We start from the raw sequence: 23,486 nt of genomic DNA, 5'->3' as shown, positions 1-23,486 counted from the left end.
TCAGTTTCTTTTCTTCCACAGAGCACTTTCTCGCCTGTCCTCCGGGACACCACACTCTCTTGGCTTTCTAGCTCACTGGCTGCTTCCTCCCTATCTCCTTTCCCGACTCTTCATGGACTCCCGGTCTGCTCATATTGAAGTGTCCAGGGGCTCTGCCTGTGGGCCTTGTCTCTTCTCTGTCTACACCCACTTCTTTTGTGAGCTCACTCAGTCTTACTGACCCTCATGTTCCCTCATCTGCACCCTAAACCACTATGTTATACTAGACCAAATTTAAAGCCGGTTAGAAATATTTAGTGCTCAGTAACTAAAAATAATTACACATCAATATTTATATAGATGGAAACAATTGATAAAACATTTGAAAGAAAATTAGATCTCATCTACAAGGGGAATAATATCTAAGATAATATTTAATGAGAAATATCCTGTATTAATATAAAGAAATGTGAAAGCTTTTGTTAAAAAATAACAAAATATTAGCCAGGTGTGGTGCCTCACACCTGTAATCCCAGCACTCTGGGAGGCTGAGGCGGGTGGATCACCTGAGGTCAGGAGTTCGAGACCAGTCTGACCAATATGGTGAAACCCCATCTCTACTAAAAATACAAAAATTAGCCTGGTGTGGTGGTGGGTGCCTGTAGTCCTAGCTACTCAGGAGGCTGAGACAGGAGAATCGCTTGAACCCGGGAGGCAAAGGTTGCAGTGAGCCGAGATCGCACCACTGCACTCCAGACTGGGTGACAGAGCAAGACTCTGTCTCAAATAAATAAATTAAATAAATAAGAAAGACTGGAAAAAAGAGCGCAGAAAAGAACAAACTTCCTGGGTTCCTCTTTTCCACATATCCCCAATCTTCTCCAAGTCTGATGTCATCACAACACCTGGGAAGTAGGAGCTCCTTCTAGATGTTCTGGTCCTGCTAATGGGCATTCATGTCCTCCTTCTAGCCCATATAAGGACAGCTTCCAATGAGCAAGACAAACTACCTTCTCAAGTGACCAGCACCAGCTCACTCCATATTCTCCCAAAGGGAGCTCCCACTTACCCTTAAGGGTGTGGCTAGTAATGAATTGAGAATTACATGCACCTAGATGGAAAAGGGCATTTTCTCAAAAATCCAGTTAGTTGGGAGAATGGAGATTTATGACATTGTAGGGCATGAAGAAGTCTCAGGGGGAAATTTCTTCAGAGAAGAAACAAACATATCAAAGAGCAGAACACTGGTGTGAACACAGAAGGGAGTGTGGCGTGGGACTGGGTGGATTTGCTGTCATTCTAACCCTTCTTGCCAGGGTTAGAATGTTGTGCGTGGGTGTAGCTAGCTCCAACATCTTCAGAAACGGGGTGATTAGAGCATGAGAGGGTGGCAGGCAAGGGGGTCCTTGACTGAAGCAGAGGTGGGAGAGCTCAAAGTGCAGAGGTTCTTACAACCTGATGGAGTTATTTTAACGATGAATGCACATGGTCTTTATTATTATTAATATGACAGGTGGAGAATAACAGTACAGTAGACATATACCAAACAAAATATTAAAGTAATAACCATATTAAAATAAGATCTGAATATCACATATTGACACTCAAATAATAACAAAAATAATTCTTAGATTCAGGTCAAAAAATGGTGCTCCATGACTACCACCCTTCCCGATGGTTTTTCTTGTCTCTCTGCCTTCATGGTAAAAGATAGTTCCTTAAATTCAGTGATAAATTAATTTCTGTAGATAGAAGAAGTTTCCCTAAAACATTCTATTACAACATGAAATCTAAATTAAAAATTAAAGAAGAACCTGCCATGTTGTGGTTGTCATAGAAGTCATTTTAAACCTAAAGAACTTGAGAGGATTTGTATAAACCAGGAGACTCTCCTGGTATCATCTTCTTCCCCCAGCATTCCCTCTGTGGTTACTGGATTTTCTTCCTTGTATATTATTTGCCCAGTAAGTAACTAGAACTTTTCCTCTCTGTCTTCTGACTAGATCAAGAGAAATGCACAAAGCTGGAAGTTCTTTACCTTTTAAACCTTTAAGTGTTTCTTAGGTAAACTCACACTGCTGTGATCATTTCTCTTAATTAAAATAGTCGCTTCGGATGAGAACATACCATATAAAACATTGAATTTTAAAGGCGTTGTTGTTAAGGCAAATACGATTTGAATATGGACACAGACCAACAAATTCTGCACATTATAGCTGGCAGAGGGAGGAGTGGCATTCAGTATCTAAATATCATATGAAAAATATTTTCTTTCTTGTAACTGATACAGTCTAGCACATTTATCCTCTTGAATTATTCCATCAAAACCAAGTGATGCCAGGGAATCCGGATCTTCATGATCAGTTTCTATGTTTATCTTATCCTACAGGGCATAAATCTCCAGTAATGGTTTTGGAAAGAAAAACCATTTTCCATGCAACTATGTAGCATCTGTCCACAATTGCATCCCTACTGTTCAAGCAATACATCTACTTGTCACTTTCATTTCAATCATAAATAAAAAATAAAAATTGTTAAAGAGAAATAAAAACTGTTTAAACTATTTCACTTTCCTTTCAATCATAAATAAAAAATAAAAATTGTTAAAGAGAAATAAAAACTGTTTAAACTATTTCACTTTGCTTCAGAAATAATATTTTGATGCATTCCTTTAATAATTTGTTAAACTCCAATAATAAGGTAATTTTGTTATACAGGAATAATAAATGCTATAAAATTATTAAAGTTTGGGGTGAGATATTCACTGAAAATATACAGAAATTAATGACTTCTCTTATGGAATGAAACCATTGGAAAATATCCTCTTTGACTATATGATATATACAATTGTAACTTCTCAAGTTTTTTATTATTAAAAATACATTGAATCATTTAAAAATTAACACAAATAGGTCATTTACCTCAATAATTTGACTTGAAACTGTTTATGGATAGTGTGGGTAAGTGGAATACATTTTAGGGAACAAATTGCGGAGAAACCATATTGAATCCATGAAATAAGGTAATGTCTATTACTGTGTGAAACGATAAGAAGTTTGATAAACAGGATTCCAAACTTTAAAAACTCAGTGGCTGATTATTTACAAGACATACCCACATTATATGACATTTTGTTTTCCTCTCCTTTTGAGCTTTTCTAATTGAAAATACTTAGATGGACATGGATGACTCTAACATACTTAATACAATTCTTTTGTTACTTTGCATTCAGAATAGGTTGCAGCTCTGTAGGTACAAAAACTGCTTTCGATCACAACCTGAGTGCATTCTCCTGGCCTTGACTGCCTTACAGAACACAACCTCTGTCTTGTTTTGACTGACCTGAGGCTTCTCATAATAGAAAACAGATACTATAATTGTTTTTTTCTTACTAATATTTTACTGAATTGAATATTGGCTTCACTGAATTGATCCCCTGGTTTAATCAAAGCAGTGAAACCAAGTGTGCATGTAAATGAAACCATGGCAAATACAAGGACGGGAAGAAGCCAGGTCTCAGGTTTCTTCCTTTTTTCCACAAAGGTCTACAGCAATCTACTGAACTTTGGGTAACAGAAATGGATGTGGCCTGTGTCTCTGGATAGAGCAACCCAATTTATTCCTCTCCTGGTCAAAATGATTGATAAAACCTACAGCGTCTCGCTGGACTTCTAGCATTGTTAAGCTGCAGCGTCAGCTGAGAGTTCTTTTTGTGGCATAGGGTGATCTTTACAATACACCTGAACCTTTTATTGAACATCATGTTCTTTGTGATCTGGGGGAAAAAAATCTTAAAGTAAATTATTAAAATCCCATAGAGAAAATTCCAGCTTAATGTGTAAAACCAAGTAGCCTGTGGACTGAATTCCAGTTTTTACCTTTTATTATGAAGGTGCCTTCTGGAACTAAATCTATATTTGTGTTTCCAACAGCGGAGAATGATGTGGAGTGGTAGTGAGTCACTGGAAACATATGTAGTTTAAAGTAGAATGTTTTTCAAAATAATTTTGGTGTAATGTGTCCATTAAAATGTTTTACTTAAAGTTTGCCTTCATTCTAAACTGTTCAAAGCACTCATTGTTTGAACCAAAGTTAAAATATAGAAGTACTGTGGCATGAAATTCAAAACCACTAGAACATGTAGCTAAGGTTAACAAGAGGAACATATCATTCAATATCGGATACCTCAGTGAAACTTTAAAAAAATGTACCCCACAAACCAAATGGTTTTGCCAAAGTCGTGGACAGAACCTTATTCTTGATTTATTTTCACTAAACTCTGTATGTGTATGTGAATGTGCATATGTGGGCATGTGTTCAACACAATCAGAGAAAGATAGAGTGAAGATTTTTACAGGCAAATTAGTTCGTATACCTAGATGCATAAATCTGCATCAATCATTGGCATAATTGCAAAACAACCATTACTTTTTCAAATCTACCTATTGTAGAGTTGTTTTGGGGTTCAATTAGATCTCCGGGTATTCCTCAGAGTAGACATGAATGTGGGTGAAAGGTGAGTATTCATAAATGCTCATGAATAATTATCAAGTAACTGCTTAGATAGTATTTGCTCTTCTCTAATTAAAATACATGCTTTGTACGTGAAGTGCCGCTGCTAAGTGGTTTACTAATAAAACTTATGCACCCCTGGAACACACTCTTTAGGAACGGAACCTTATTGCTTATCCAGATGGCTCATCATTTGTATTAATGACAAACAATTTCTTGAGTAAATCTTCACCAGCTGTTCTCCCTTTATTTTTATTACTCAGTGAAACATATCTGAAACAAAAATATAATAGAGCTTGGCATATACATCACAGAATTAAAGTAGGAGATTAATTAAAGCTGACTCCAGCTGAAGGCAGAGCCCCGGGCAGTGACTCTCAATCCTATCTGCACATTGGAATTAACTGAGGAGCTCTTTAAGAAAGGCTAATGTCTGGGCCTGACCCCAAACCAATTAAATTGGAGTGGGGTGCAGGCATCGAAATATTTAAAAAGCTTTCCAGGTGATTCTAATGGGTAGATATGGTTGAACACACTGAGATACATCACAGAACTGAGAATGCACTATGCATTAACTAATTTGCTCATTAGTTAATATATATGTGTAGATATAAGATATTAACATGTGTGTGTTCACATGAGACAGACACACACACACAGAGAGAGAGAAGGAATAGTGTTAGATTTTAGATATTCAGCATTCCTTAAATATGTTCAGCAGAACACTAATTGTATGAGACTTTAATAGCTGTTGTCTAAAAACCCTATGTAAGCAGAAGCCCATTGGGGAAATACGGAGTTAAGTTAATAGGCTTCTCTGCAGGACTTCTTTGGGACTTGAACACTTCAAGCATACTATAAACCTCAACTATTTGAAGATTACCTCCAGGCTCACCAGACTGCTCCAAGTGGTTCTCCGACAAATCAGTTGTCCCTGATTTCCATATGTTGCCTATGAAATGGCAGGTACAGGAGGTTGGTGAGGGGATAGCATCTCTCCTGTTTACTTCAGTTTTAAAAGTCTAGTTTATTTTGTCTTCTCAGAACCTATAATTGTAGAGGCCTTTCTTTCCTACCATTCTTGTTTGGGAAAGGTCATGTTTACTCTTTTGCTAGCACCATGACTCTTACCTTGATAAGAGGATACTACCTCTGCCGATAAGCTAATCTTATTTTAAAAATAGAGGACTTGGGTGCTTGGTAGCCACAGCAGAGAAGGGTTGCTTTCTTTACCGGAGCCCCACATCAGGACCCACAGTCAGCAATCAGGAAGTCGCTACCACCCACAGCTACCACCTGGCCCAGGCTGCTGTATTTGTTTTTGTTTGTATTTCTTTTTTCACCCTTCTATTTCCCTTTCCCCTTCTCTTCCTTTTTTTTTTTAAATTTCTTATTTTGTTAAGTTACTATTTCTTAAAGGAATCAATCATCTTTCCTTCTCTGGCTTCCCTTAGATATTTTAAAATTAAAGTAGATATAGCAAATTTTAAGCAAATATAAATTTCAGTTACTTCACATGTATGAATACATTGTTTTACACAAATAAAAAACACTTTCTCTTTTTACAACTTTTATTCTGTTACTCGGAACAAAAAAATCTAGTATTTTGATGGGTTTAATTCATGACTATATTCTCCTTTAATGTAAATAATTACTACTTTGGGATTTGAAGAATTGGTCTTCAAAAAGGAGTCTATCCGCCTCAAACTAACTGGCTAAATTTATTGACAAATCTTATATAATAATATGCTAAGATCAGGATTGAAAAACAGAAATTAAAAAATTATTTTTAGATATTTTGTATGATACCTTGTACATAAAATATAACCCTCAATTTAAATAGAAGCCATGCCCAAGAGTTAGAAACATAACCTCTGGTTAAAATGCTCTTATTTTAGAGCTTCAGTCACTCTATCAAATTGTTCAATATTTTTCAAAAAAAAGTTTGTTTTCTTGTTTAGTAATAAACTTCTAATCAATATGCTTTCTTTTTTCATATAAAATTATTCATATAGTCAAAAACCAATGATTAATGTATAATTTCTACCAAAATAATAAGGCTTTTTCAAGTAGTTGTAATGATTCAGAATGAAATGCAAAGTTTAGAGCTTCTGACAAACTGACAGCATGGCCTGGGCTGGAGCAGCTCCTGGGGCCTCACACATCTGCCTCTGGATTCCCACTGGGCCTCATAAAACTTGTGGGGATAACTCTTCATTTTCCGAAAAAGCTGTTGTAAGAGTTAAAAATTATATAGAAAAATAATCTGACTAATAGTAGGAGCTGAAGAAATTGTAGCCATTATCAATTATTAGCAGAAAACTACATGAAAGCATTTTCTTAGTTTACGTATCTGGGATTGGAGCTTTATAGCTGGACAGCCACAATGACTAATTTAAGCCTTTTCCTGGTCATTAAAATTACTCCATTCACTCTTCTCTAAAGTAATCTGATAGATGGTTTCAAATGCATTAATTCTCCTTATTAAGCTTTGTAACATTTCCTTTTAATCATCCTGGTACTCTACAATGAAAAAGATACACCTGCATTATGAAGCTTATTTATTTATATTCAATGGATTTGGTGATAAATTCCACTATGGAAAAAATAATGGCACGTAAAATTTATGAAGAGTTTATTGTTTCTAAACATAACAGAATAAATAACATTGAGTCCTAAGAGAAATGCAAACAAAAGGGGCATCCAGTGAAGTTTAGAAAATATATACTAATAAAATTTTAAGCTTAGCTTTCTAAGAACCTTTGGAACTGAAAATAGCTCGTTATTAAACCTGAATTCAGACCCTGGTTTTGTGTGAACTTCTATGAGCTACTTAAATTATTTAATCTCAGAGTGATATTACTTAACTGACAGATTTTGAGGGAAAAGTCATTAAATGTATAGTTTATATGCTCAAAATTCTTAATTATGTTGCCGCTCCCCATTTTATTTCCCCAAAACAGGTTTTTGAAGACTGTTATTTAAAGAAGACCAATACTCATGCTATCTATAAACACAGAATCCAGTATCATTGTAAGAGGTATATTATACTAGCATCTCATTATTTAATGATTCTATTTGTTTTTCTGTAGAAACCTGAATAGTATTATGCTAGAGTTCTGATATGTAGCAAAAATAAATGCATTTCCTTGTTCAAATTTTTAAAAATATCAGATCAACAGCTGGCAAGTCCCTGAAATGATTTTGGAAAGTTCAGCATCATTGTGAGAAGGAGATACATGGAGTAGAAGATGCTTTAAGATAGAGGTAGATATTTAACACATGTATGATTTTGAAATCTATGTGTGAAACAACTGAAAATAATATTTTATCATATGTGTGTATCAATTGATCAGTGGACAAACCAATATTGATATCTAATAGCTATCACATGATACAGCGTGAGTAAAATTACATGGATCCTGTCCCATACTTAGACTAATATAGCAACCTTTCCCCATTGAAACATCCCCAGTCCTTTTCCCATGACGTCCAATTAAAATCGGTCTTTCATTATCAAGAGCTAGACTCAATTTACCCACCTCCATGAACCTGGGCATGCTTGTGATTGCTCCAACCTACAGAGGAAGTAATACCACGTGACTCTGAAGCTAGGTTATCAAAAAAAGCATCCAGCTTCCATATGTATTTCTCCTTTGGGGAAGCCACTCTAGAAAAATCATCCAACAAACTGCAAGAAAGCCCCAACCAGCATGTACATAGAAGCCACAGGGAGAGACCAACATGGAGAGACCAACGTGGAGAGACTCATGCAGAGAGGAACTGAGGCCCCCAGCCAACAGCCAGTGTCACCCTCTAGACTCGTGATTGATGGAAGCTTCACATGGCATTTGCCTCCAACACTCCAGTTATCTAGCTAAGGCCCCAGATATGAGGGACCAGAGACAATCTGTCTCCGTATGCCCTGTTCAAATACTTGACCCAAAGAATTGGTGAGCATAATAAATGTTTATGTGTGTCATTAAGTTTTCAGGTAATTCATTATATAATCATAAATGCTGGAACACTAAAAAATATGTAGGACTGGAAAAGAGAAGAATTGGTGCAGAAGTGGGAACATAGTATCTGGCTAGAGAAAATCTAATTTGTAAAAAAGGAATTTGCCCTTTTAACATTTGTACCGTACCTGCCATACCATAATGTGTATGCAAACTTTAGTGCCTAGAACAGGGTCTGGAACTTGGGGCATATACAATATAGGTTTATTAAATGAATGAACCCTAGATTACTGATGCAACTAAGCCAGAAAAATGAATCCTGCTAGGTACTGCTACCACTCACTTACAAAGCACAGAGCGCAGCAGTCTCAGTTTTCTCATCTGTGAAATGTGATAATGCATGTGAAGAGTATGTGGGAAGAGTCCAATTAAGAGAAGTTAATTTACTATTCCATTTTTCTTTCTATCATCTCTAGCATCATGATTTCACAATGAAGGGCGTTAAAATATTTCTTGAGGTTGAGACTGCCAAATTATATCGTATCATTTCATAAAACTTTAGAAGTCAAAGTATCTCAATTTTTCCAAACTCTGAGTACATAGCCCAAGCCCAGGTCATCTGAAGTGTTCAGTAAATTTCAGTTGTCAGAAAACAGTCTGTAAGTAGGGAAATGATTTGAATTCTTGACAAGTCTGATGAAATCGATTTAGATAAAGCCTGGCTTGAAGATAAATTATATATCACAATTCTTTTTTCTTCTTTTTTTGAGATGGATTTTCACTCTTGTTGCCCAGGCTGGAGTGCAGTGGTGCGATCTCCGCTCACTGCAACCTCCACCTTCTGGTTTCAAGTGATTCTCCTGCCTCAGCCTCCCGAGTAGCTGGGAATACAGGCACCCACCACCACGCTGGCTAATTTTTGTATTTTTAGTAGAGATGGGGTTTCACCATATTGGCCAGGCTGGTCTTGAACTCCTGACTTCAAGTGATCCGACCACCTTGACCTCCCAATGTGCTGGGATTACAGGTGTGAGCCACTGGGCCCGGCCTATATATCACAATTCTATCTTCTGCAAAGGGAGCTTTTATTTTGAATAAATGTGCTCTGTCTCCAATTCTCCAATTCTCTAAATTCTTCCAGCATTTTTCTTTTTCTTTCTTTCTTTCTTTTTTGAGGCATGGTCCTGTTCTGTCACCCAGATGGGAGTGCAGTAGCGCAATTTCGGCTCACTGCAGCCTTAACCTCCCAGGTTTAAACGATATTCATGTCTCATCCTCCCAAGTGGCTGGGACTACAGGCATGTACCACCACGTGTGGGTAATTTTTGTATTTTTAGTGGAGACAGGGTTTTGCCATATTGACCAGGCTGGTCTTGAACTCCTGGCCTCAAGTAATCCACCTGCCTTGGCCTCCCAAAGTGCTGGGATTACAGACACGAGCCACTGTACCTGTCATTCCAGCATATTGTTAATATGTAATTTTACTAGACATCATGGCTTTAAGAGATTCACTACATGCCTTTGCATGTATGTGTTTAGTGGGAGAATGTAGGGAAATTATTTGTAGGTTAAATGATTTGTTTCCATGACTTTGCTCATTGGTGCAGATTTGCAGAGCTCTGTAATAACATGTTTAGAGAGAAAACATTCTATCATTTATTATAGTAACACTTATATAATCTTAAACTTTTTTCATTGATTACAAATGGCATATGATGAACTATTTTAAACATATTCAATCATGAAGGGAATAATGTAATAACCTCCATCAACCACCAACTAACTTCAACAATCATCAATAAGTACCAACCTATGGCCAATTCTGCTTTTTCCATTTCCTTATTGTCCTCAAAGGTGGACTCATTTGAAGCAATTTGCAGATGGTATGTCCTTAAATCAGTAAATACTTTAGTATAATTCTCTGAGATACAAGAACTTAGAGAAACACATTTTTTAGTATCTTTATCACACATAATCCAATAAATAATAATTTTTAAAAATTTCATCAACTGTCCAGATTTCACATTACTTTAATTATAACTGTTGTACATAATTTAGCACATTAGGGCCCAAGAATGCCCACACATTCAGCTGTTGTACATGTCTTAGATATGTACAACAGGTACCCTCCTTTTACAATTTTAATTTTAATTAAATTTTAATTAATTTTATTTTAATAATTAAAATTATTGAATTAATCTACAGGTGCCCTCCTTTCACAATTTTTCTCTGCATTTTATATGGTGAAGAAGTCAGTTGTTTGTCCTGTACAGTTTTCCACACACTGAAAAGTACCACTGGAAGTATCAAATTACTGCTGAGCTATGTCAACTATATTTTTTACACTAGTATTGTACTTATTATAAGAAATAATTTTGAATAGAAATGATTAGCTAATTCTGCTATGGTCTGAATGTGTTCCTCCACGATTTGCCAAAGTGATGGGATTAGAAGGTGGGGCCTTTGGGAGGCGATTTAGGTCATAATGTTGCCATCATCCCCAGTGAGATTAGTGCCCTTAATAAAAGAAGCGCCAGAGAGCTGCCTTGATCCTCCGTCATGAGTGGATGTGGCAAGAAGGCAGCATCTCTGAAGCAGAGAGCCCTCACCAGACACCAAGTCCACTGCCATCTTGATCTTACATTTCCTGGCCTCCAGAACTGTGAGCAATAAATTTCTGCTGTTTACCAATTACCTCCTCTAATGTATTGTGTTCTAGCTGCCTGAATTGACTAAGATAAAGTCAGAGAAAATGGGATTAGAATTTCCTATTAGCCGAAGTATCTCATCTTTTAGATGAGAATCCATTTAATCTTTTGGAGCTACTGGAGGGGACTGAGGTTGGAGATGCTGAAGTTTTGGAGTGTTTCTTAACATCTCCTCAAATGTGTCCCTACTCTAAACAATTGTCAAGCTTCCAGTGGAGGAACAATTGTCATTTATTCCTGAACGAGAAGAACCACTATGAAATCCACTATGAAGACATTTTTCTTATGAGTTTATTCTTCTTTAAACTTCAATTGAAAACATGCTCGTCGAACTTCTATTACATACAAAGCACAGACACAATTTCAGCTCTGCAGGAGTTGACATTCGAGTGAAGAACTGATGAATGGGTCAATAAGCTCAAAACAGAATAAAAAACATATTATAAAAGCACTAATATTCTTCTAGGTTTGATTCTGAATACAGCATTGATTTGTTAAGCATTTTGTTGCAAGTTTGTAGTGGAATAAACGACAAGAAAGTCCAGCTTCTGTTAGCAACACAGAAATCTAACATGTATCGCTCAAACCAATGGTCTTAAAAAAATTACATGCAAATTTGCACTCGTCAAAAGATGAGATTTGTACTTATCATAAGATGAGATTTGCACTCACCACAATGGAAATAATTTTATTCTTCTAAATGACTCCTAGTTGCTTTTGTACACAATAGCAAAGCAAATCTTTTAAAAATTATATGTGTGTGTGTGTGTGTGTGCATTTCAAATTTTTTTTCAAAATTTAAGTCCCAGAATTGTTCTTGAGATTTTTACCCATAAATGCCTAAAGGTAGCTTTTGGCATTTAATAGAAACTGACTCTTTAGATGTGAAAAAAATGCCATTCCTATTATACAGAAATCTCAGGCTGTAAATGTATTCCAAAATAAATCATAAAAATATTTAGCAAAAGAAGGACTAATAAGGGATTTACATAATTGTAAAATAAATATGTTTCAGTAAGAAAACAACTTAAATGTTTTGCACGTATTCGTCATTAGCACACTCTATTGATAATTATGTCTGGGTGTGGAGTTGTAGCTTGTGAGGCAAGTCCCCTGGCAGACGTTAGAGGACATCATTCCATCTGTAATTTCTACATGTTGCTTACCAGGAGATGGATAAACCAGTGACTTCATTGCAGACATGAAAGCTTGCCTGTTTTCTAAGATAATAACATAAGGAATCTCTACTGATGCCAGACAGCTTCAAAACCTTGAGCTGAGAGATGCATCTTCTTAAGCACCCTGCAGACCCACATATATTGTCATATATTCTATCAGTCACACTTAACTGCTTTCTTCCTTATGGTCATCACTACTTTTCTCACAGTAAGCAATAAAAATAAACACAGGAAGTATTTCCTTTTCTATTAATCCACAGAAAACTATGAAAGGAGAAGAGATCTATTGCCTCTATAGTTCCAGTTCAAACTAGACATTTTGTGAAGTTTTGTAAAGAACATGGTTCATGCTGACTCACCCTGGATTAGGTAAGTCAGCATAACTAAGATCTAAACACAAGATGATGCAGAGCTTTTCTAAAAATAAAATTGGCCAATTTTTAAGTTTCTAAAGTGTTCCCATTTGCAACAGTAATGGGTAGGTATCCATCATTTCTTAATCATATACAGTATGAGAGTAACTGACAGGAGAACCTCTGTTTAATTATGTTTAATCTCAGAACTCTGTAAGTCTATTAACCTGATTTTACAAACAAGAAAACCAAAGTTCACTATAGAGTCTTCATCTTGGCCAAGAAATCGACGCTGGTAAAAGTCACAGACTTGCATCTCAAATACATTCTATTTAATTGTTTATCCTACCACACTACCCACCATAAGTAAATAAAGCTACACAAACTACATAGTTATGAAAATTCCTCCCAAATGCTATGGAGTTGTAATTCTTCCTGTACTATAATGTAGCTTGGTTTCCTATTTTTTCATGTTTACCTTCCTACAGGTTGACTTTTCCCCTCTGTTTGATAAGGACAGTTGTATTTCTACTGTCTTTATTAACACTTAGTTTTTAGGTATACTTAATAAAACTATTCATGCAGTGCTATTAAGATGCCTACATAATTTCATACTTTTAAAATGCCCCAAATTATAGATGGATTAAAAACAACCCATGCCTCTCTAATGTATTTTTATGATTTTCCAATAGTCCTATGTATGAATGTCATATGCAGATGAATCTACAAATAACAGCATGTAGCATAATAGAGCATTTTCATTCTGATGTTTGGCCAAGGTTTTTGAAAGCCTTTGCCTTATTTCAAATATTCATGTTCTCCCTTCTCTCTGACCTAGTTGAAACAGCATTTCCATTAGCACAACTCTGGTCTTCATCTTGCATTGTCTTTTAAAACGAGCGATTCTGCTTTCAATGTGTGACTATGCCAGTTGTTTACAAGACCACATAAAATGATTAATATATTGATAAACCAGAGATATTAATTTTAAAACATGAGAGTAAAGTACTTATTTTAATTCCATATTTGTAAGTAGTTACACTCTTTACAGAATTAAAAAAAGAACTTAGTTTTAAAAAGCCATTCAAGTTCACACAATTTTAAAAGAAAGACTACTTACTTGCTCAAATTCATTCTTTTGAAACTCTTCAAAACCAAAAATGTCCAATATTCCAATATCCAATGTCTGCATGCTGAAACAAAACAATACACCAGGATAAATGGGCATCCTTAAAACTCCTTCATGACCCTCTGCTCATTCTTCAGGTCAGAAGAATCCAGCCACTTAGCACATTGCTGCCAATTTGGACTAAAATTATGAAATAATTATTTTAGAGTCTCATTTAAAAAACTCTGAAAGTTGGCTCCCCCCAAAACTGTTATTTTAATGCTTAGATTCAAACACATGCACATTTATAAAAACACATCGTCTTGTAAATCTGTTTAAGTTCCTTATAGATGCTGGATATTAGACCTTTGTCCAATGCATAGTTTGCAAAATTTTTCTCCCATTCAGTAGGCTGTCGATTTACTCTGTTGATAGTATCTTTTAATAATCTGTATGACAAACTCCCATGATGCAAGTTTACCTATGTAACAAATGTGTATATGCACCATTAAACTTAAAAATTTTAAAAAACAAGAATTTGAGGCCAAAAAAACCGAAAACCACATTGATTTTAAATTAAAAATATAACACTATGTGGGTGATTTAATATTTGCTTCTCTGAAATAGTTCTTGTGGCTATCTCCTTAGGTTGGACTTCTTTTCCCTTAAGGAACTGAGCCTACACGTTGAGTAGTCCTCACTAGCTGTACTTGTGTCTTCTCAGGCTATGCAAGCAGTAAGTCAGAATTTTTTCATCATACCCAAGTGCGATGTAAGGTAAAACACAATTAAGTCACACGCATGTTCTTTGATGGATCAAATTTAGTCACTTTAAAAGTTCTTCCAGAAGTAATTCTTATAAAAGAAGAATGAAAAAAGCAGAACTTTTGAAGGATAATTTAAAGAAATCAATCTTTTTATTCAATATGAACTATCACTCTTGGAAATAGAATTTTCTACAGTTACAGATGATAAAAATCTCAAATGTCTGAGCCCACTTGGTCAGCAAGGAAAGATGTAAGACAGGCCCAAGTCAGTGACAGCCACTCTAGCAATGGTGATCCGGTGAAGAGGGTTGCATGGGAGGCAGGGAAGGGTAGCATGGGGACGTCGGCATGAACTTGCTTCTTGCAAGGAAGCCCAGAGATAATTCCGGAATTTCTGGGAGGGCACATACCCCACCTCTTTCACATCATTGACAAATAGTATGAATGGGACAACTGCTGGCGTAATTTTCTGCCAATGGGTACACTGTTATGTTATTATTATAGTTCTTATAGGATCAATATCCATTGTTTGGTTGGTTGCTAAATTGTTATTTCCTTGCTTTTTCCAAACTGCAGAACCAAACTGGCAAACACCTCGGTCTTTGCATTGTATTTTGTTTTTCACATACAGTACATAATTATAATCCATGAGGGTCTATAATACATCGCTTCAATGACCATTTTTTCTCTAAAAATGTAGTCATAATTCTATAATATCCTGTCTGTAATATTTTTTGTTATATATGGTAGAATATAAGCTTCATAAGTAGGAGGGAGAGAATTCTTTAAAAGCCTTCGTACAAATTTCACATTAAAGACTATAATACAGTGACAGAAAAAAAGAAATGATTCAATGTATTTTCCTAATTGACTTAGTTTATAACAAGAAGGAATAAAAATGGCTTTATAACCCATAGTGTGTCCAAATAAACTCTACGTGGATTAAATGTTAGAACAAGAAATTAAAATGGTATAAGAAAACAAATGCGATTCTTTTTTTCTGATTTCAGTTTTGGGAAAACTCAAAATAAGTGTTTTAAACTATTGAACACTTTTTCAACTATTAAACTCCTTTGCAGGATAAGTAATATAAATAAAACTGTTTCTGTTATAGGTAAGTGTTATGTAAAAATGTATTGTGTCATTCGTTTTGATGGCTATTTTTCAATCTGCTGATACGTCTCTCCAGTTTTCTGTTCACCATCCAGCATCCATGCATCCTCCTCTCCATCCTGCTCTCCTTATGATACTCACAAAGAGATGTTTGGAATGATGTTCATTCAGTGCTAACAATGATGCTGAGGCTTAGGGTGACTTTTTGTTTGTTTTGGTCGTGTGTGTGTGTGTGTGTTGTCTGTGTGATGAGCTGCATCGTCTTTCTTAAAGCAGTTTGGTGATAAAGTTTGTCAGACTTTGGAGATGTTCAGTCTTGGGGTAGGTTTAAATACTTTTTGGTTAGTTAACTTTAGACAAGTTACTTGAATATTTTTAACTGGAGTTTCATCATGTATACAAACAGGAGACCAAGTAAATTTTGTCCACCTAGATCATTGCCAGAATTAGAGGTGACACAAAGTTCTAAAACAAATAGCTGTTATATAGTGTTTACAAAAAGTTGCCTCTTTTTTAAAAAATAAGTTTTTTAAAAGTATCGATCTTATTAAAATTACAAAGAAATACAATTTGAAAAAAATTAGAATGAGAAAGATATTTTCCTATATACTTTTTCTGATAGTTTGTAGAGCCTTCCTCAAAAAAAATTTAGTTATAAAGCTTTGCAATATTTATATCTTTTGAACAGTACTTCCATATATAGGAACCTATTCCAAGAAGATTATCAGAAATGCTTTTAAAGACTTATCAACAAGGATGTTCATTGTTATCTTAATTACTATAACTACAAAAAGAAATATTTATTTATATCCCACACTAAAAACACAATTAATTAAATAGCATGAACCCTATGATAAATTAAAAAAGCAATATATAAATTCTGTATAAATAATAACCCCAATTATATATCCAGAAGGCCTGGAAAGAAATAGAGTGAGCCTTGAAAGCGGAAATGGAGATATTGCTTTGTTTACTTCTTTTAACTATGCCCCATTTTCTAAGGTTTCTATATTGAAACATTTATTTTTATAACCAGCAAATATTTCATTGATGTGTATATAAAGGTAACATGAAAACATAGGAAATGTTCATGAACAACATTAGTCCCAAAACAAAAGCCAGAACCAAAATGTATACCTTTAGTATACTTAAAGTATAATTTGAACTATGTTAAATAAACCTAAGACACAGGAAAAATAGTCTATGCTAACAGTACATGTAATAAGATGGTAGACCTGGAGGTGATTTCTTAATTTCTTAAATGTTCTATACTGAGTATTATAAGACTATTTATCTTTAACCTTATTTAAAAAATATTTTTTTTATGGCTGCATAGTATTCCATGGTGTATATGTGCCACATTTTCTTAATCCAGTCTATCGTTGTTGGACATTTGGGTTGGTTCCAACTCTTTGCTATTGTGAATAGTGCTGCAGTAAACATACGTGTGCATGTGTCTTTATAGCAGCATGATTTATAGTCCTTTGGGTATATACCCAGTAATGGGATGGCTGGGTCAAATGGTATTTCTAGTTCTAGATCCCTGAGGAATCGCCACACTGACTTCCACAATGGTTGAACTAGTTTACAGTCCCACCAACAGTGTAAAAGTGTTCCTATTTCTCCACATCCTCTCCAGCACCTGTTGTTTCCTGATTTTTTAATGATGGCCATTCTAACTGGTGTGAGATGGTATCTCACTGTGGTTTTGATTTGCATTTCTCTGATGGCCAGTGATGATGAACATTTCTTCATGTGTTTTTTGGCTGCATATATGTCTTCTTTTGAGAAGTGTCTATTCATGTCCTTTGCCCACTTTTTGATGGGGTTGTTTGTTTTTTTCTCGTAAATTTGTTTGAGTTCATTGTAGATTCTGGATATTAGCCCTTTGTCAGATGAGTAGGTTGCAAAAATTTTCTCCAATTCTGTAGGTTGCATGTTCACTCTGATGGTAGTTTCTTTTGCTGTGCAGAAGCTCTTTAGTTTCATTAGATCCCATTTGTCAATTTTGGCTTTTGTTGCCATTGCTTTTGGTGTTTTAGACATGAAGTCCTTGCCCACGCCTATGTCCTGAATGGTATTGCCTAGGTTTTCTCGTGTCCTTTGTAGGGACATGGATGAAACTGGAAAACATCATTCTCAGTAAACTATTGCAAGGACAAAAAACCAAACACCGCATGTTCTCACTCATAGGTGGGAATTGAACAATGAGAACTCATGGACACAGGAAGGGGAACATCACATTCCGGGGACTGTTGTGGGGTGGGGGGAGAGGGGAGGGACAGCATTAGGAGATATACCTAATGCTAAATGACGAGTTAATGGGTGCAGGAAATCAACATGGCACATGGATACATATGTAACAAACCTGCACATTGTGCACATGTACCCTAAAACCTAAAGTATAATAAAAAATAATAATAATAATAAAAAAATAGCAAAAAAGAAAGTATTCATAAACAAACAAACAAAAAATATATATATATATATTTGGGCATTTTCTAATTTTGTAGAGAAAATTGACACCAATAACCCTAAGGGCAGAGAGGGGATACTAGAGCCCCGTCATGGTAGGAGAAAAGTATCTGGTTTTGCCAGTGATAAGAGATGCTGCCGATGCAGGGACAGCTTCAGGAGTAAGGAGAAAAGGCACTGGGTCTCTCCCCTGAAGGCCGGGTGCTCGTCCCAAGCACAGATGCCTCGCTGTCCACTGACATCAGGGTCCCCATGTCGGGCTCTCAGGTCCGGTTACCCTCCTTGCTTCCCAGTTGACCTTGGCAGAAGAGACCCTATAATCATGGCATATTGTTTTGATAGAATTTAGGGAAAAGAGCAGCAGATACCAGTGACCCCATGTCACTGCATACATACCTCCCTCCCTTACAAGGATGGCAAATTGCATCAACACACAGAGAAGGGATATTTGGCCACTGTGGCACGTGTGGATGGGCAACATGATTAAAGGATGGGCTCACATTGGGGAGAGTGAATTATTAATTGGTAATTTAGAGTGGCATACATTTGATTGGAAGGGTATTCCTCTTAAATGCTTTTTTTTTCACATTTTATAGATACTGAATCCAAACATATTTGGTTTAAAAAAAAAAGAAAATTCCATTTTCAGGAGAAAAATTAAATGCAAGTTTAAAGCATTTTAAGGATGACTTTTGCAATTACTGACAGGCGTAACATGATCATTTAAAATAATTTATTTCATCATTTATGACTGAAATATGTGTCTGTTACTGCAATAGCAACCTTGGCAGGATAGTAATAAAAACATTCAGCCAGCAAAACGCCCATACTATGTAGCAGTCCACCTGACTGTCATTCCCCTTATTGATAGCTGACTCCTATTCCACAGGTATTTAACTTAACATTCAATTTCTGACAAGCGGGAGCAGAGATGTCATGTGATCCAGCCAAGACTCACTCCTATAGGCAAAATTAACATATGAATTAGATGATCCGTTTCAGTTCAAATTCTGCCTTAGAATTCTCCTGAGAGCTTTCCTGATAGTTAACAAAACTGTCAGCTTGCATTGACATATTAGTAAAATGCAACACCCTTTACATCAGACAAAATATTAAACGGCAAGACATCAGTCTGGTTTTCATTTTACCTTTTATGTAGATAGGTATAGAGTGGAGAAAGGACTGAATTAAAGAGAAGGTCTATCTTAGAACATGGGTAAACTCACTTCATCTGAGCAGAACAATCTGATGGTGTGTACAAAGCAGCTTTTGTCCTCAATTATCCTCAGGCAAGGAGATTCCCTAGAGAGTTATCCAAGTAGTCAGTTTAGGAAGTAGCTTAACCCTGCTTGGCACAAAAACCCTTAGACTGAGTTAGACCAGTAGGACCCCAGATGGGGCAAGAATTACATATAAACACATTCCAGACGTGAGCAATCTTGTCCAGACTGACTGCCCTTGGGATCGGCTGCACGTACATAGAGGCTAGTGCCGGAAAGTCCCTGGAGATGCCGAGCGATGCTATGGCATTCACCAACTGCCCTGTCAATATGCTGATTTATTCATTTACAATAAGTTTTGCTTTCCTTAGCTGGCATGATGCCTCGCTGTGGAGGTGAACCCTGCTTAAATCTTACCTTATTTCAACCTCTCAGGGTGTTCTTTAGTCTATGAGAGAAACTTAGGGGGAAGAAGTGGGACTCTAGGATTGCATACTTTTGGGGGTTCCTCTCTTTCATTCTTTGAAGAAAGTACTTGAGACTTCTCACTTTCTGCCACCATGCCAGAAATTATGGAACGCCTTTGCAATTCGGACAGTTGCACTAGAAGCTGGGAATAACCAGAGAGGCCATCTGGCCTTCTCTATCCTGTATGGTATTGTACAAACTAGCATCTTCCTAGACGCAGTCATTCCCTGCACCTTTCCCCACAGAAATATACGTTAGGAAGTACAGAACTGTGGCCCCCTCGCGAGGAACGTTGCAGTTAATTAGACTTAGAGAAAATCCAGGATGCAGGTAAACACTGGAGTCCCGTGCACAAAGCACTGTGAGGAGCATTTAAAAATGCCTCTCCTCATTTAATCCTAGGGAATACTGAGATACAGAATGGTGAAGTAAGCTGCCCCCAAACACAGATGAGTGTTAGACAGACCAAGCATTTGAACTTGGCCATCTAGCTGTAGGGCCTGTGCATGTAAGTTCTATGAAGCTCTGCAGAAAACTATTTCCAACTGCTGGTCTTACATCTGAGTCTAATTCTGTTCTCCTCAGAAACCAAAAAGGGCACTGTCTGCCTTTGGGATAAGAAAGTGATCAGTTCGTCAATAACTGTAGTAGTGATAAGGGTATACATAATAACAGATCACTTATATCCTTCATATTAGTGAAAGCCACACTCACACTTTAAAAGCCTGAATACTTACTATCTTTTTTTTTTTCTTTTTTTTGAGACGGAGTTTCACTCTTGTTGCCCATGCTGGAGTGCAATGGCACCATCTCGGCTCACCACAACCTCTGCCTCCCGGGTTCAAGTGATTTTCCTGCCTCAGCCTCCTGAGTAGCTGGGATTAAAAGCATGTGCCACCACACACGGCTAATTTTGTATTTTTAGTAGAGACAGGGTTTCTCCATGTTGGCCAGGCTGGTCTCGAACTCCTGACTTCAGGTGACCAATTCATCCACCTCAGCCTCCCAAAGTGCTGGGATTACAGCCATGAGCCACCATGCCCAGACTACATCTTAGTCTTTATGGAGATTACATGTTGTGTTACATGTATAAAAATATACTGAACTGTACGCATAACGTGCACTTTAGCTATGTTCTACCTTGATATGGTTTGGCTGTGTTGCCACCCAAATCTCATCTTGAATTGTAGCTCCCGTTATCCCCATGTGTCATGGGAAGGACCCCCTGGGAGGTAATTGAATCACGGGGACAGGTTTTTCTCATGATAATCTCACGATAGTGAATAAGTTGCACGAGATCTGATGGTTTTATAAAAGGTGGTTCCTTTTGCACATGCTGTCTTGCCTGCTGCTATGTAAGACGTGCCTCTGCTCCTCCTTCGCCTTCTGCCATGATTGTGAGGCCTCCCTAGCCATGTGGAACTGTGATTCCATTAAACCTCTTTTTCTTTATAAATTACGCAGTCTGGGGTATGTCCTTAACAACAGCATGAAAACAGACTAATACACACCTCAATAAAACAGTAAAACACAGCCGGGCGCAGTGGCTCACGCCTGTAATCCTAGCATTTTGGGAGGCTGAGGTGGGTGGATCACGAGGTCAGGAGATCGAGACCACGGTGAAACCCCGTCTCTACTAAAAACACAAAAAATTAGCCAGGCGCGGTGGCGGGCGCCTGTAGTCCCAGCTACTCCGGAGGCTGAGACAGGAGAATGGCGTGAACCCGGGAGGCAGAGCTTGCAGTGAGCCGAGATCGCGCCACTGCACTCCAGCCTGGGCGACAGAGCGAGACTCCGTCTCAAAAAAAACAAAAAAAAACAGTAAAAAACAAACAAAATGTATGCTCACTTGGATCACAACCACACACTGTGAGAGAGATTATTGGATAAATATTTGCTAAATGAGAAGCACTTAAATGCAGATTTATTTTGGCACTGCCAAATCAAACATGATGCTAGAATAGTGAAATTATTATGGTTGGCTCTGGCTACTACAAGAAGCTCAAGCATCCCCTATTAGTAGAAAGATATCAGCAGGGAAGCAAATTACCAGCAAGATGTTTGAGTGGCCCAGAACTTAAGGAAGAACTGAAAATACATTCTTCATGAAGTTAAATACACTGACCGCAGTATTTCTCCCACTAGTGTTTTCACTGATGGTTAAGAGTTATATCTGTTCTCCTCCCATATCTGCTGACATGCCAGCTACACACTACTCTGTCAAAGCGGAGATCCACTTCTTGGGGGTATCTTCAGGATAATGACTTTACTCCCTCCCACAAAAATGATAGTTGCTTGTGTTCAAGCAATTATGTGGATGTGAGTCAGCGAGACAAACTAGAGGGAGGCTGCTTGCTGCTGATGTACGTGGTCAAGGAGGGATGGATTTCCTGACGATGCACGTCAACTAAAGAAGCACAGCATGAATAAAAGCTTTAAAAAACCCAAACAACAGCAGCACGTGAAGTCAACTCAGCGTCCACTACGTGTGGTTTGTACTTGCTATCTCAAAGTCAGTGACCGACTCTATTATTCTGCATCCCATACAATAACAGAGTGGTTATATCTACGTTCTTCTATAAAAATGAGTCTGTATCATTGTATTTGGACAACCTTTGGTAGAATGGTGAAGTCAAAATGAAAACTTACATGAAGATGCAGGAAATCTGCAGCTTATTTGTCTTTTCAAGGAAATATTAATGTCAGTATTATATCAATAAGAGACTTCTTTCCTTTCTGTCTGTGTCAGTTTGTAGATGACTGTGGGGCAAGGTTCAGCATCAGGATTCAGGACTTGGAATCAAGTTAGGCCAGTGATATTTGAGAGATTTCATGCCACAAAAGGATACACGCACATCAACATAAGAATAGGCTTGAGGCTGGGCGCGGTGGCTCACGCTTGTAATCCCAGCACTTTGGGAAGCCGAGGCGGGCGGATCACGAGGTCAGGAGATCGAGACCACGCTGAAACCCCGTCTCTACTAAAAATACAAAAATTAGCCGGGCGTGGGCGGGCGCTGTAGTCCAGCTACTCGGAGAGGCTGAGGCAGGAGAATGGCGTGAACCGGGAGGCGCAGCTTGCAGTGAGCCGAGATTGCGCCACTGCACTCCAGCCTGAGCGACAGAGCGAGACTCCGTCTCAAAAAAAAAAAAAAAAAAAGAATAGGCTTGAAAGGAGACTGAGCTCTGAGGTGTATTTGAAGTTTATGTGTTGGTTTTTGACAAACCTGAGGGTCACAGAGAAGACGGTGAGTCAGAGGATATGACCAAGGTCTGTCCAGGAGTGCTTAGGAAAATTGTAAGGAAACTCAAAAAGCCCAAAACCTAAGTACATGGGTCTGGGTTAGAGGCCAGCGATTCAGGAAGACAGAGACAACGCTGGGACCCCAGCAGGAGTAATCCAGATAGGTGGGGTGGAAGATTTCTGTGATCGTCAAAGAAAAGGTATGATGACCAACCATCAAAAAGAGAGTTTCCCCTATGTCTGAATCCCTTGTGTGAATGAATGAACGAGTTCTAGCAGGCACAAGCTTCTCTGCAAAAGAAAGCCAGCCATGGCAAATGTATATGGATGGTGACTGCAGGAAAGGCAGGAATCCAGGCTGTCTACGGAGTTCTAGTGCTTCTCTGGGACTTGGACTTGTTA

At 37.4% G+C, this 23,486-nt stretch overlaps 1 protein-coding gene across 1 annotated transcript in view; it reads right to left on the bottom strand.

The window, feature by feature from the left end:
- Positions 1–23,486, bottom strand: part of MYO16 (myosin XVI) — a 575,469-nt gene that overhangs the window by 204,241 nt on the left and 347,742 nt on the right. The window contains exon 21 of the mRNA XM_030813681.1: positions 13,810–13,882. Coding sequence (XP_030669541.1) covers positions 13,810–13,882 — 73 coding nt within the window. The remainder of the gene's footprint in view (positions 1–13,809; positions 13,883–23,486) is intronic.

Source organism: Nomascus leucogenys, chromosome 5, assembly GCF_006542625.1.
Source record: "Nomascus leucogenys isolate Asia chromosome 5, Asia_NLE_v1, whole genome shotgun sequence".
NCBI lineage: Eukaryota > Metazoa > Chordata > Mammalia > Primates > Hylobatidae > Nomascus > Nomascus leucogenys.
This window is presented reverse-complemented; position numbering and strand designations above follow the sequence as displayed.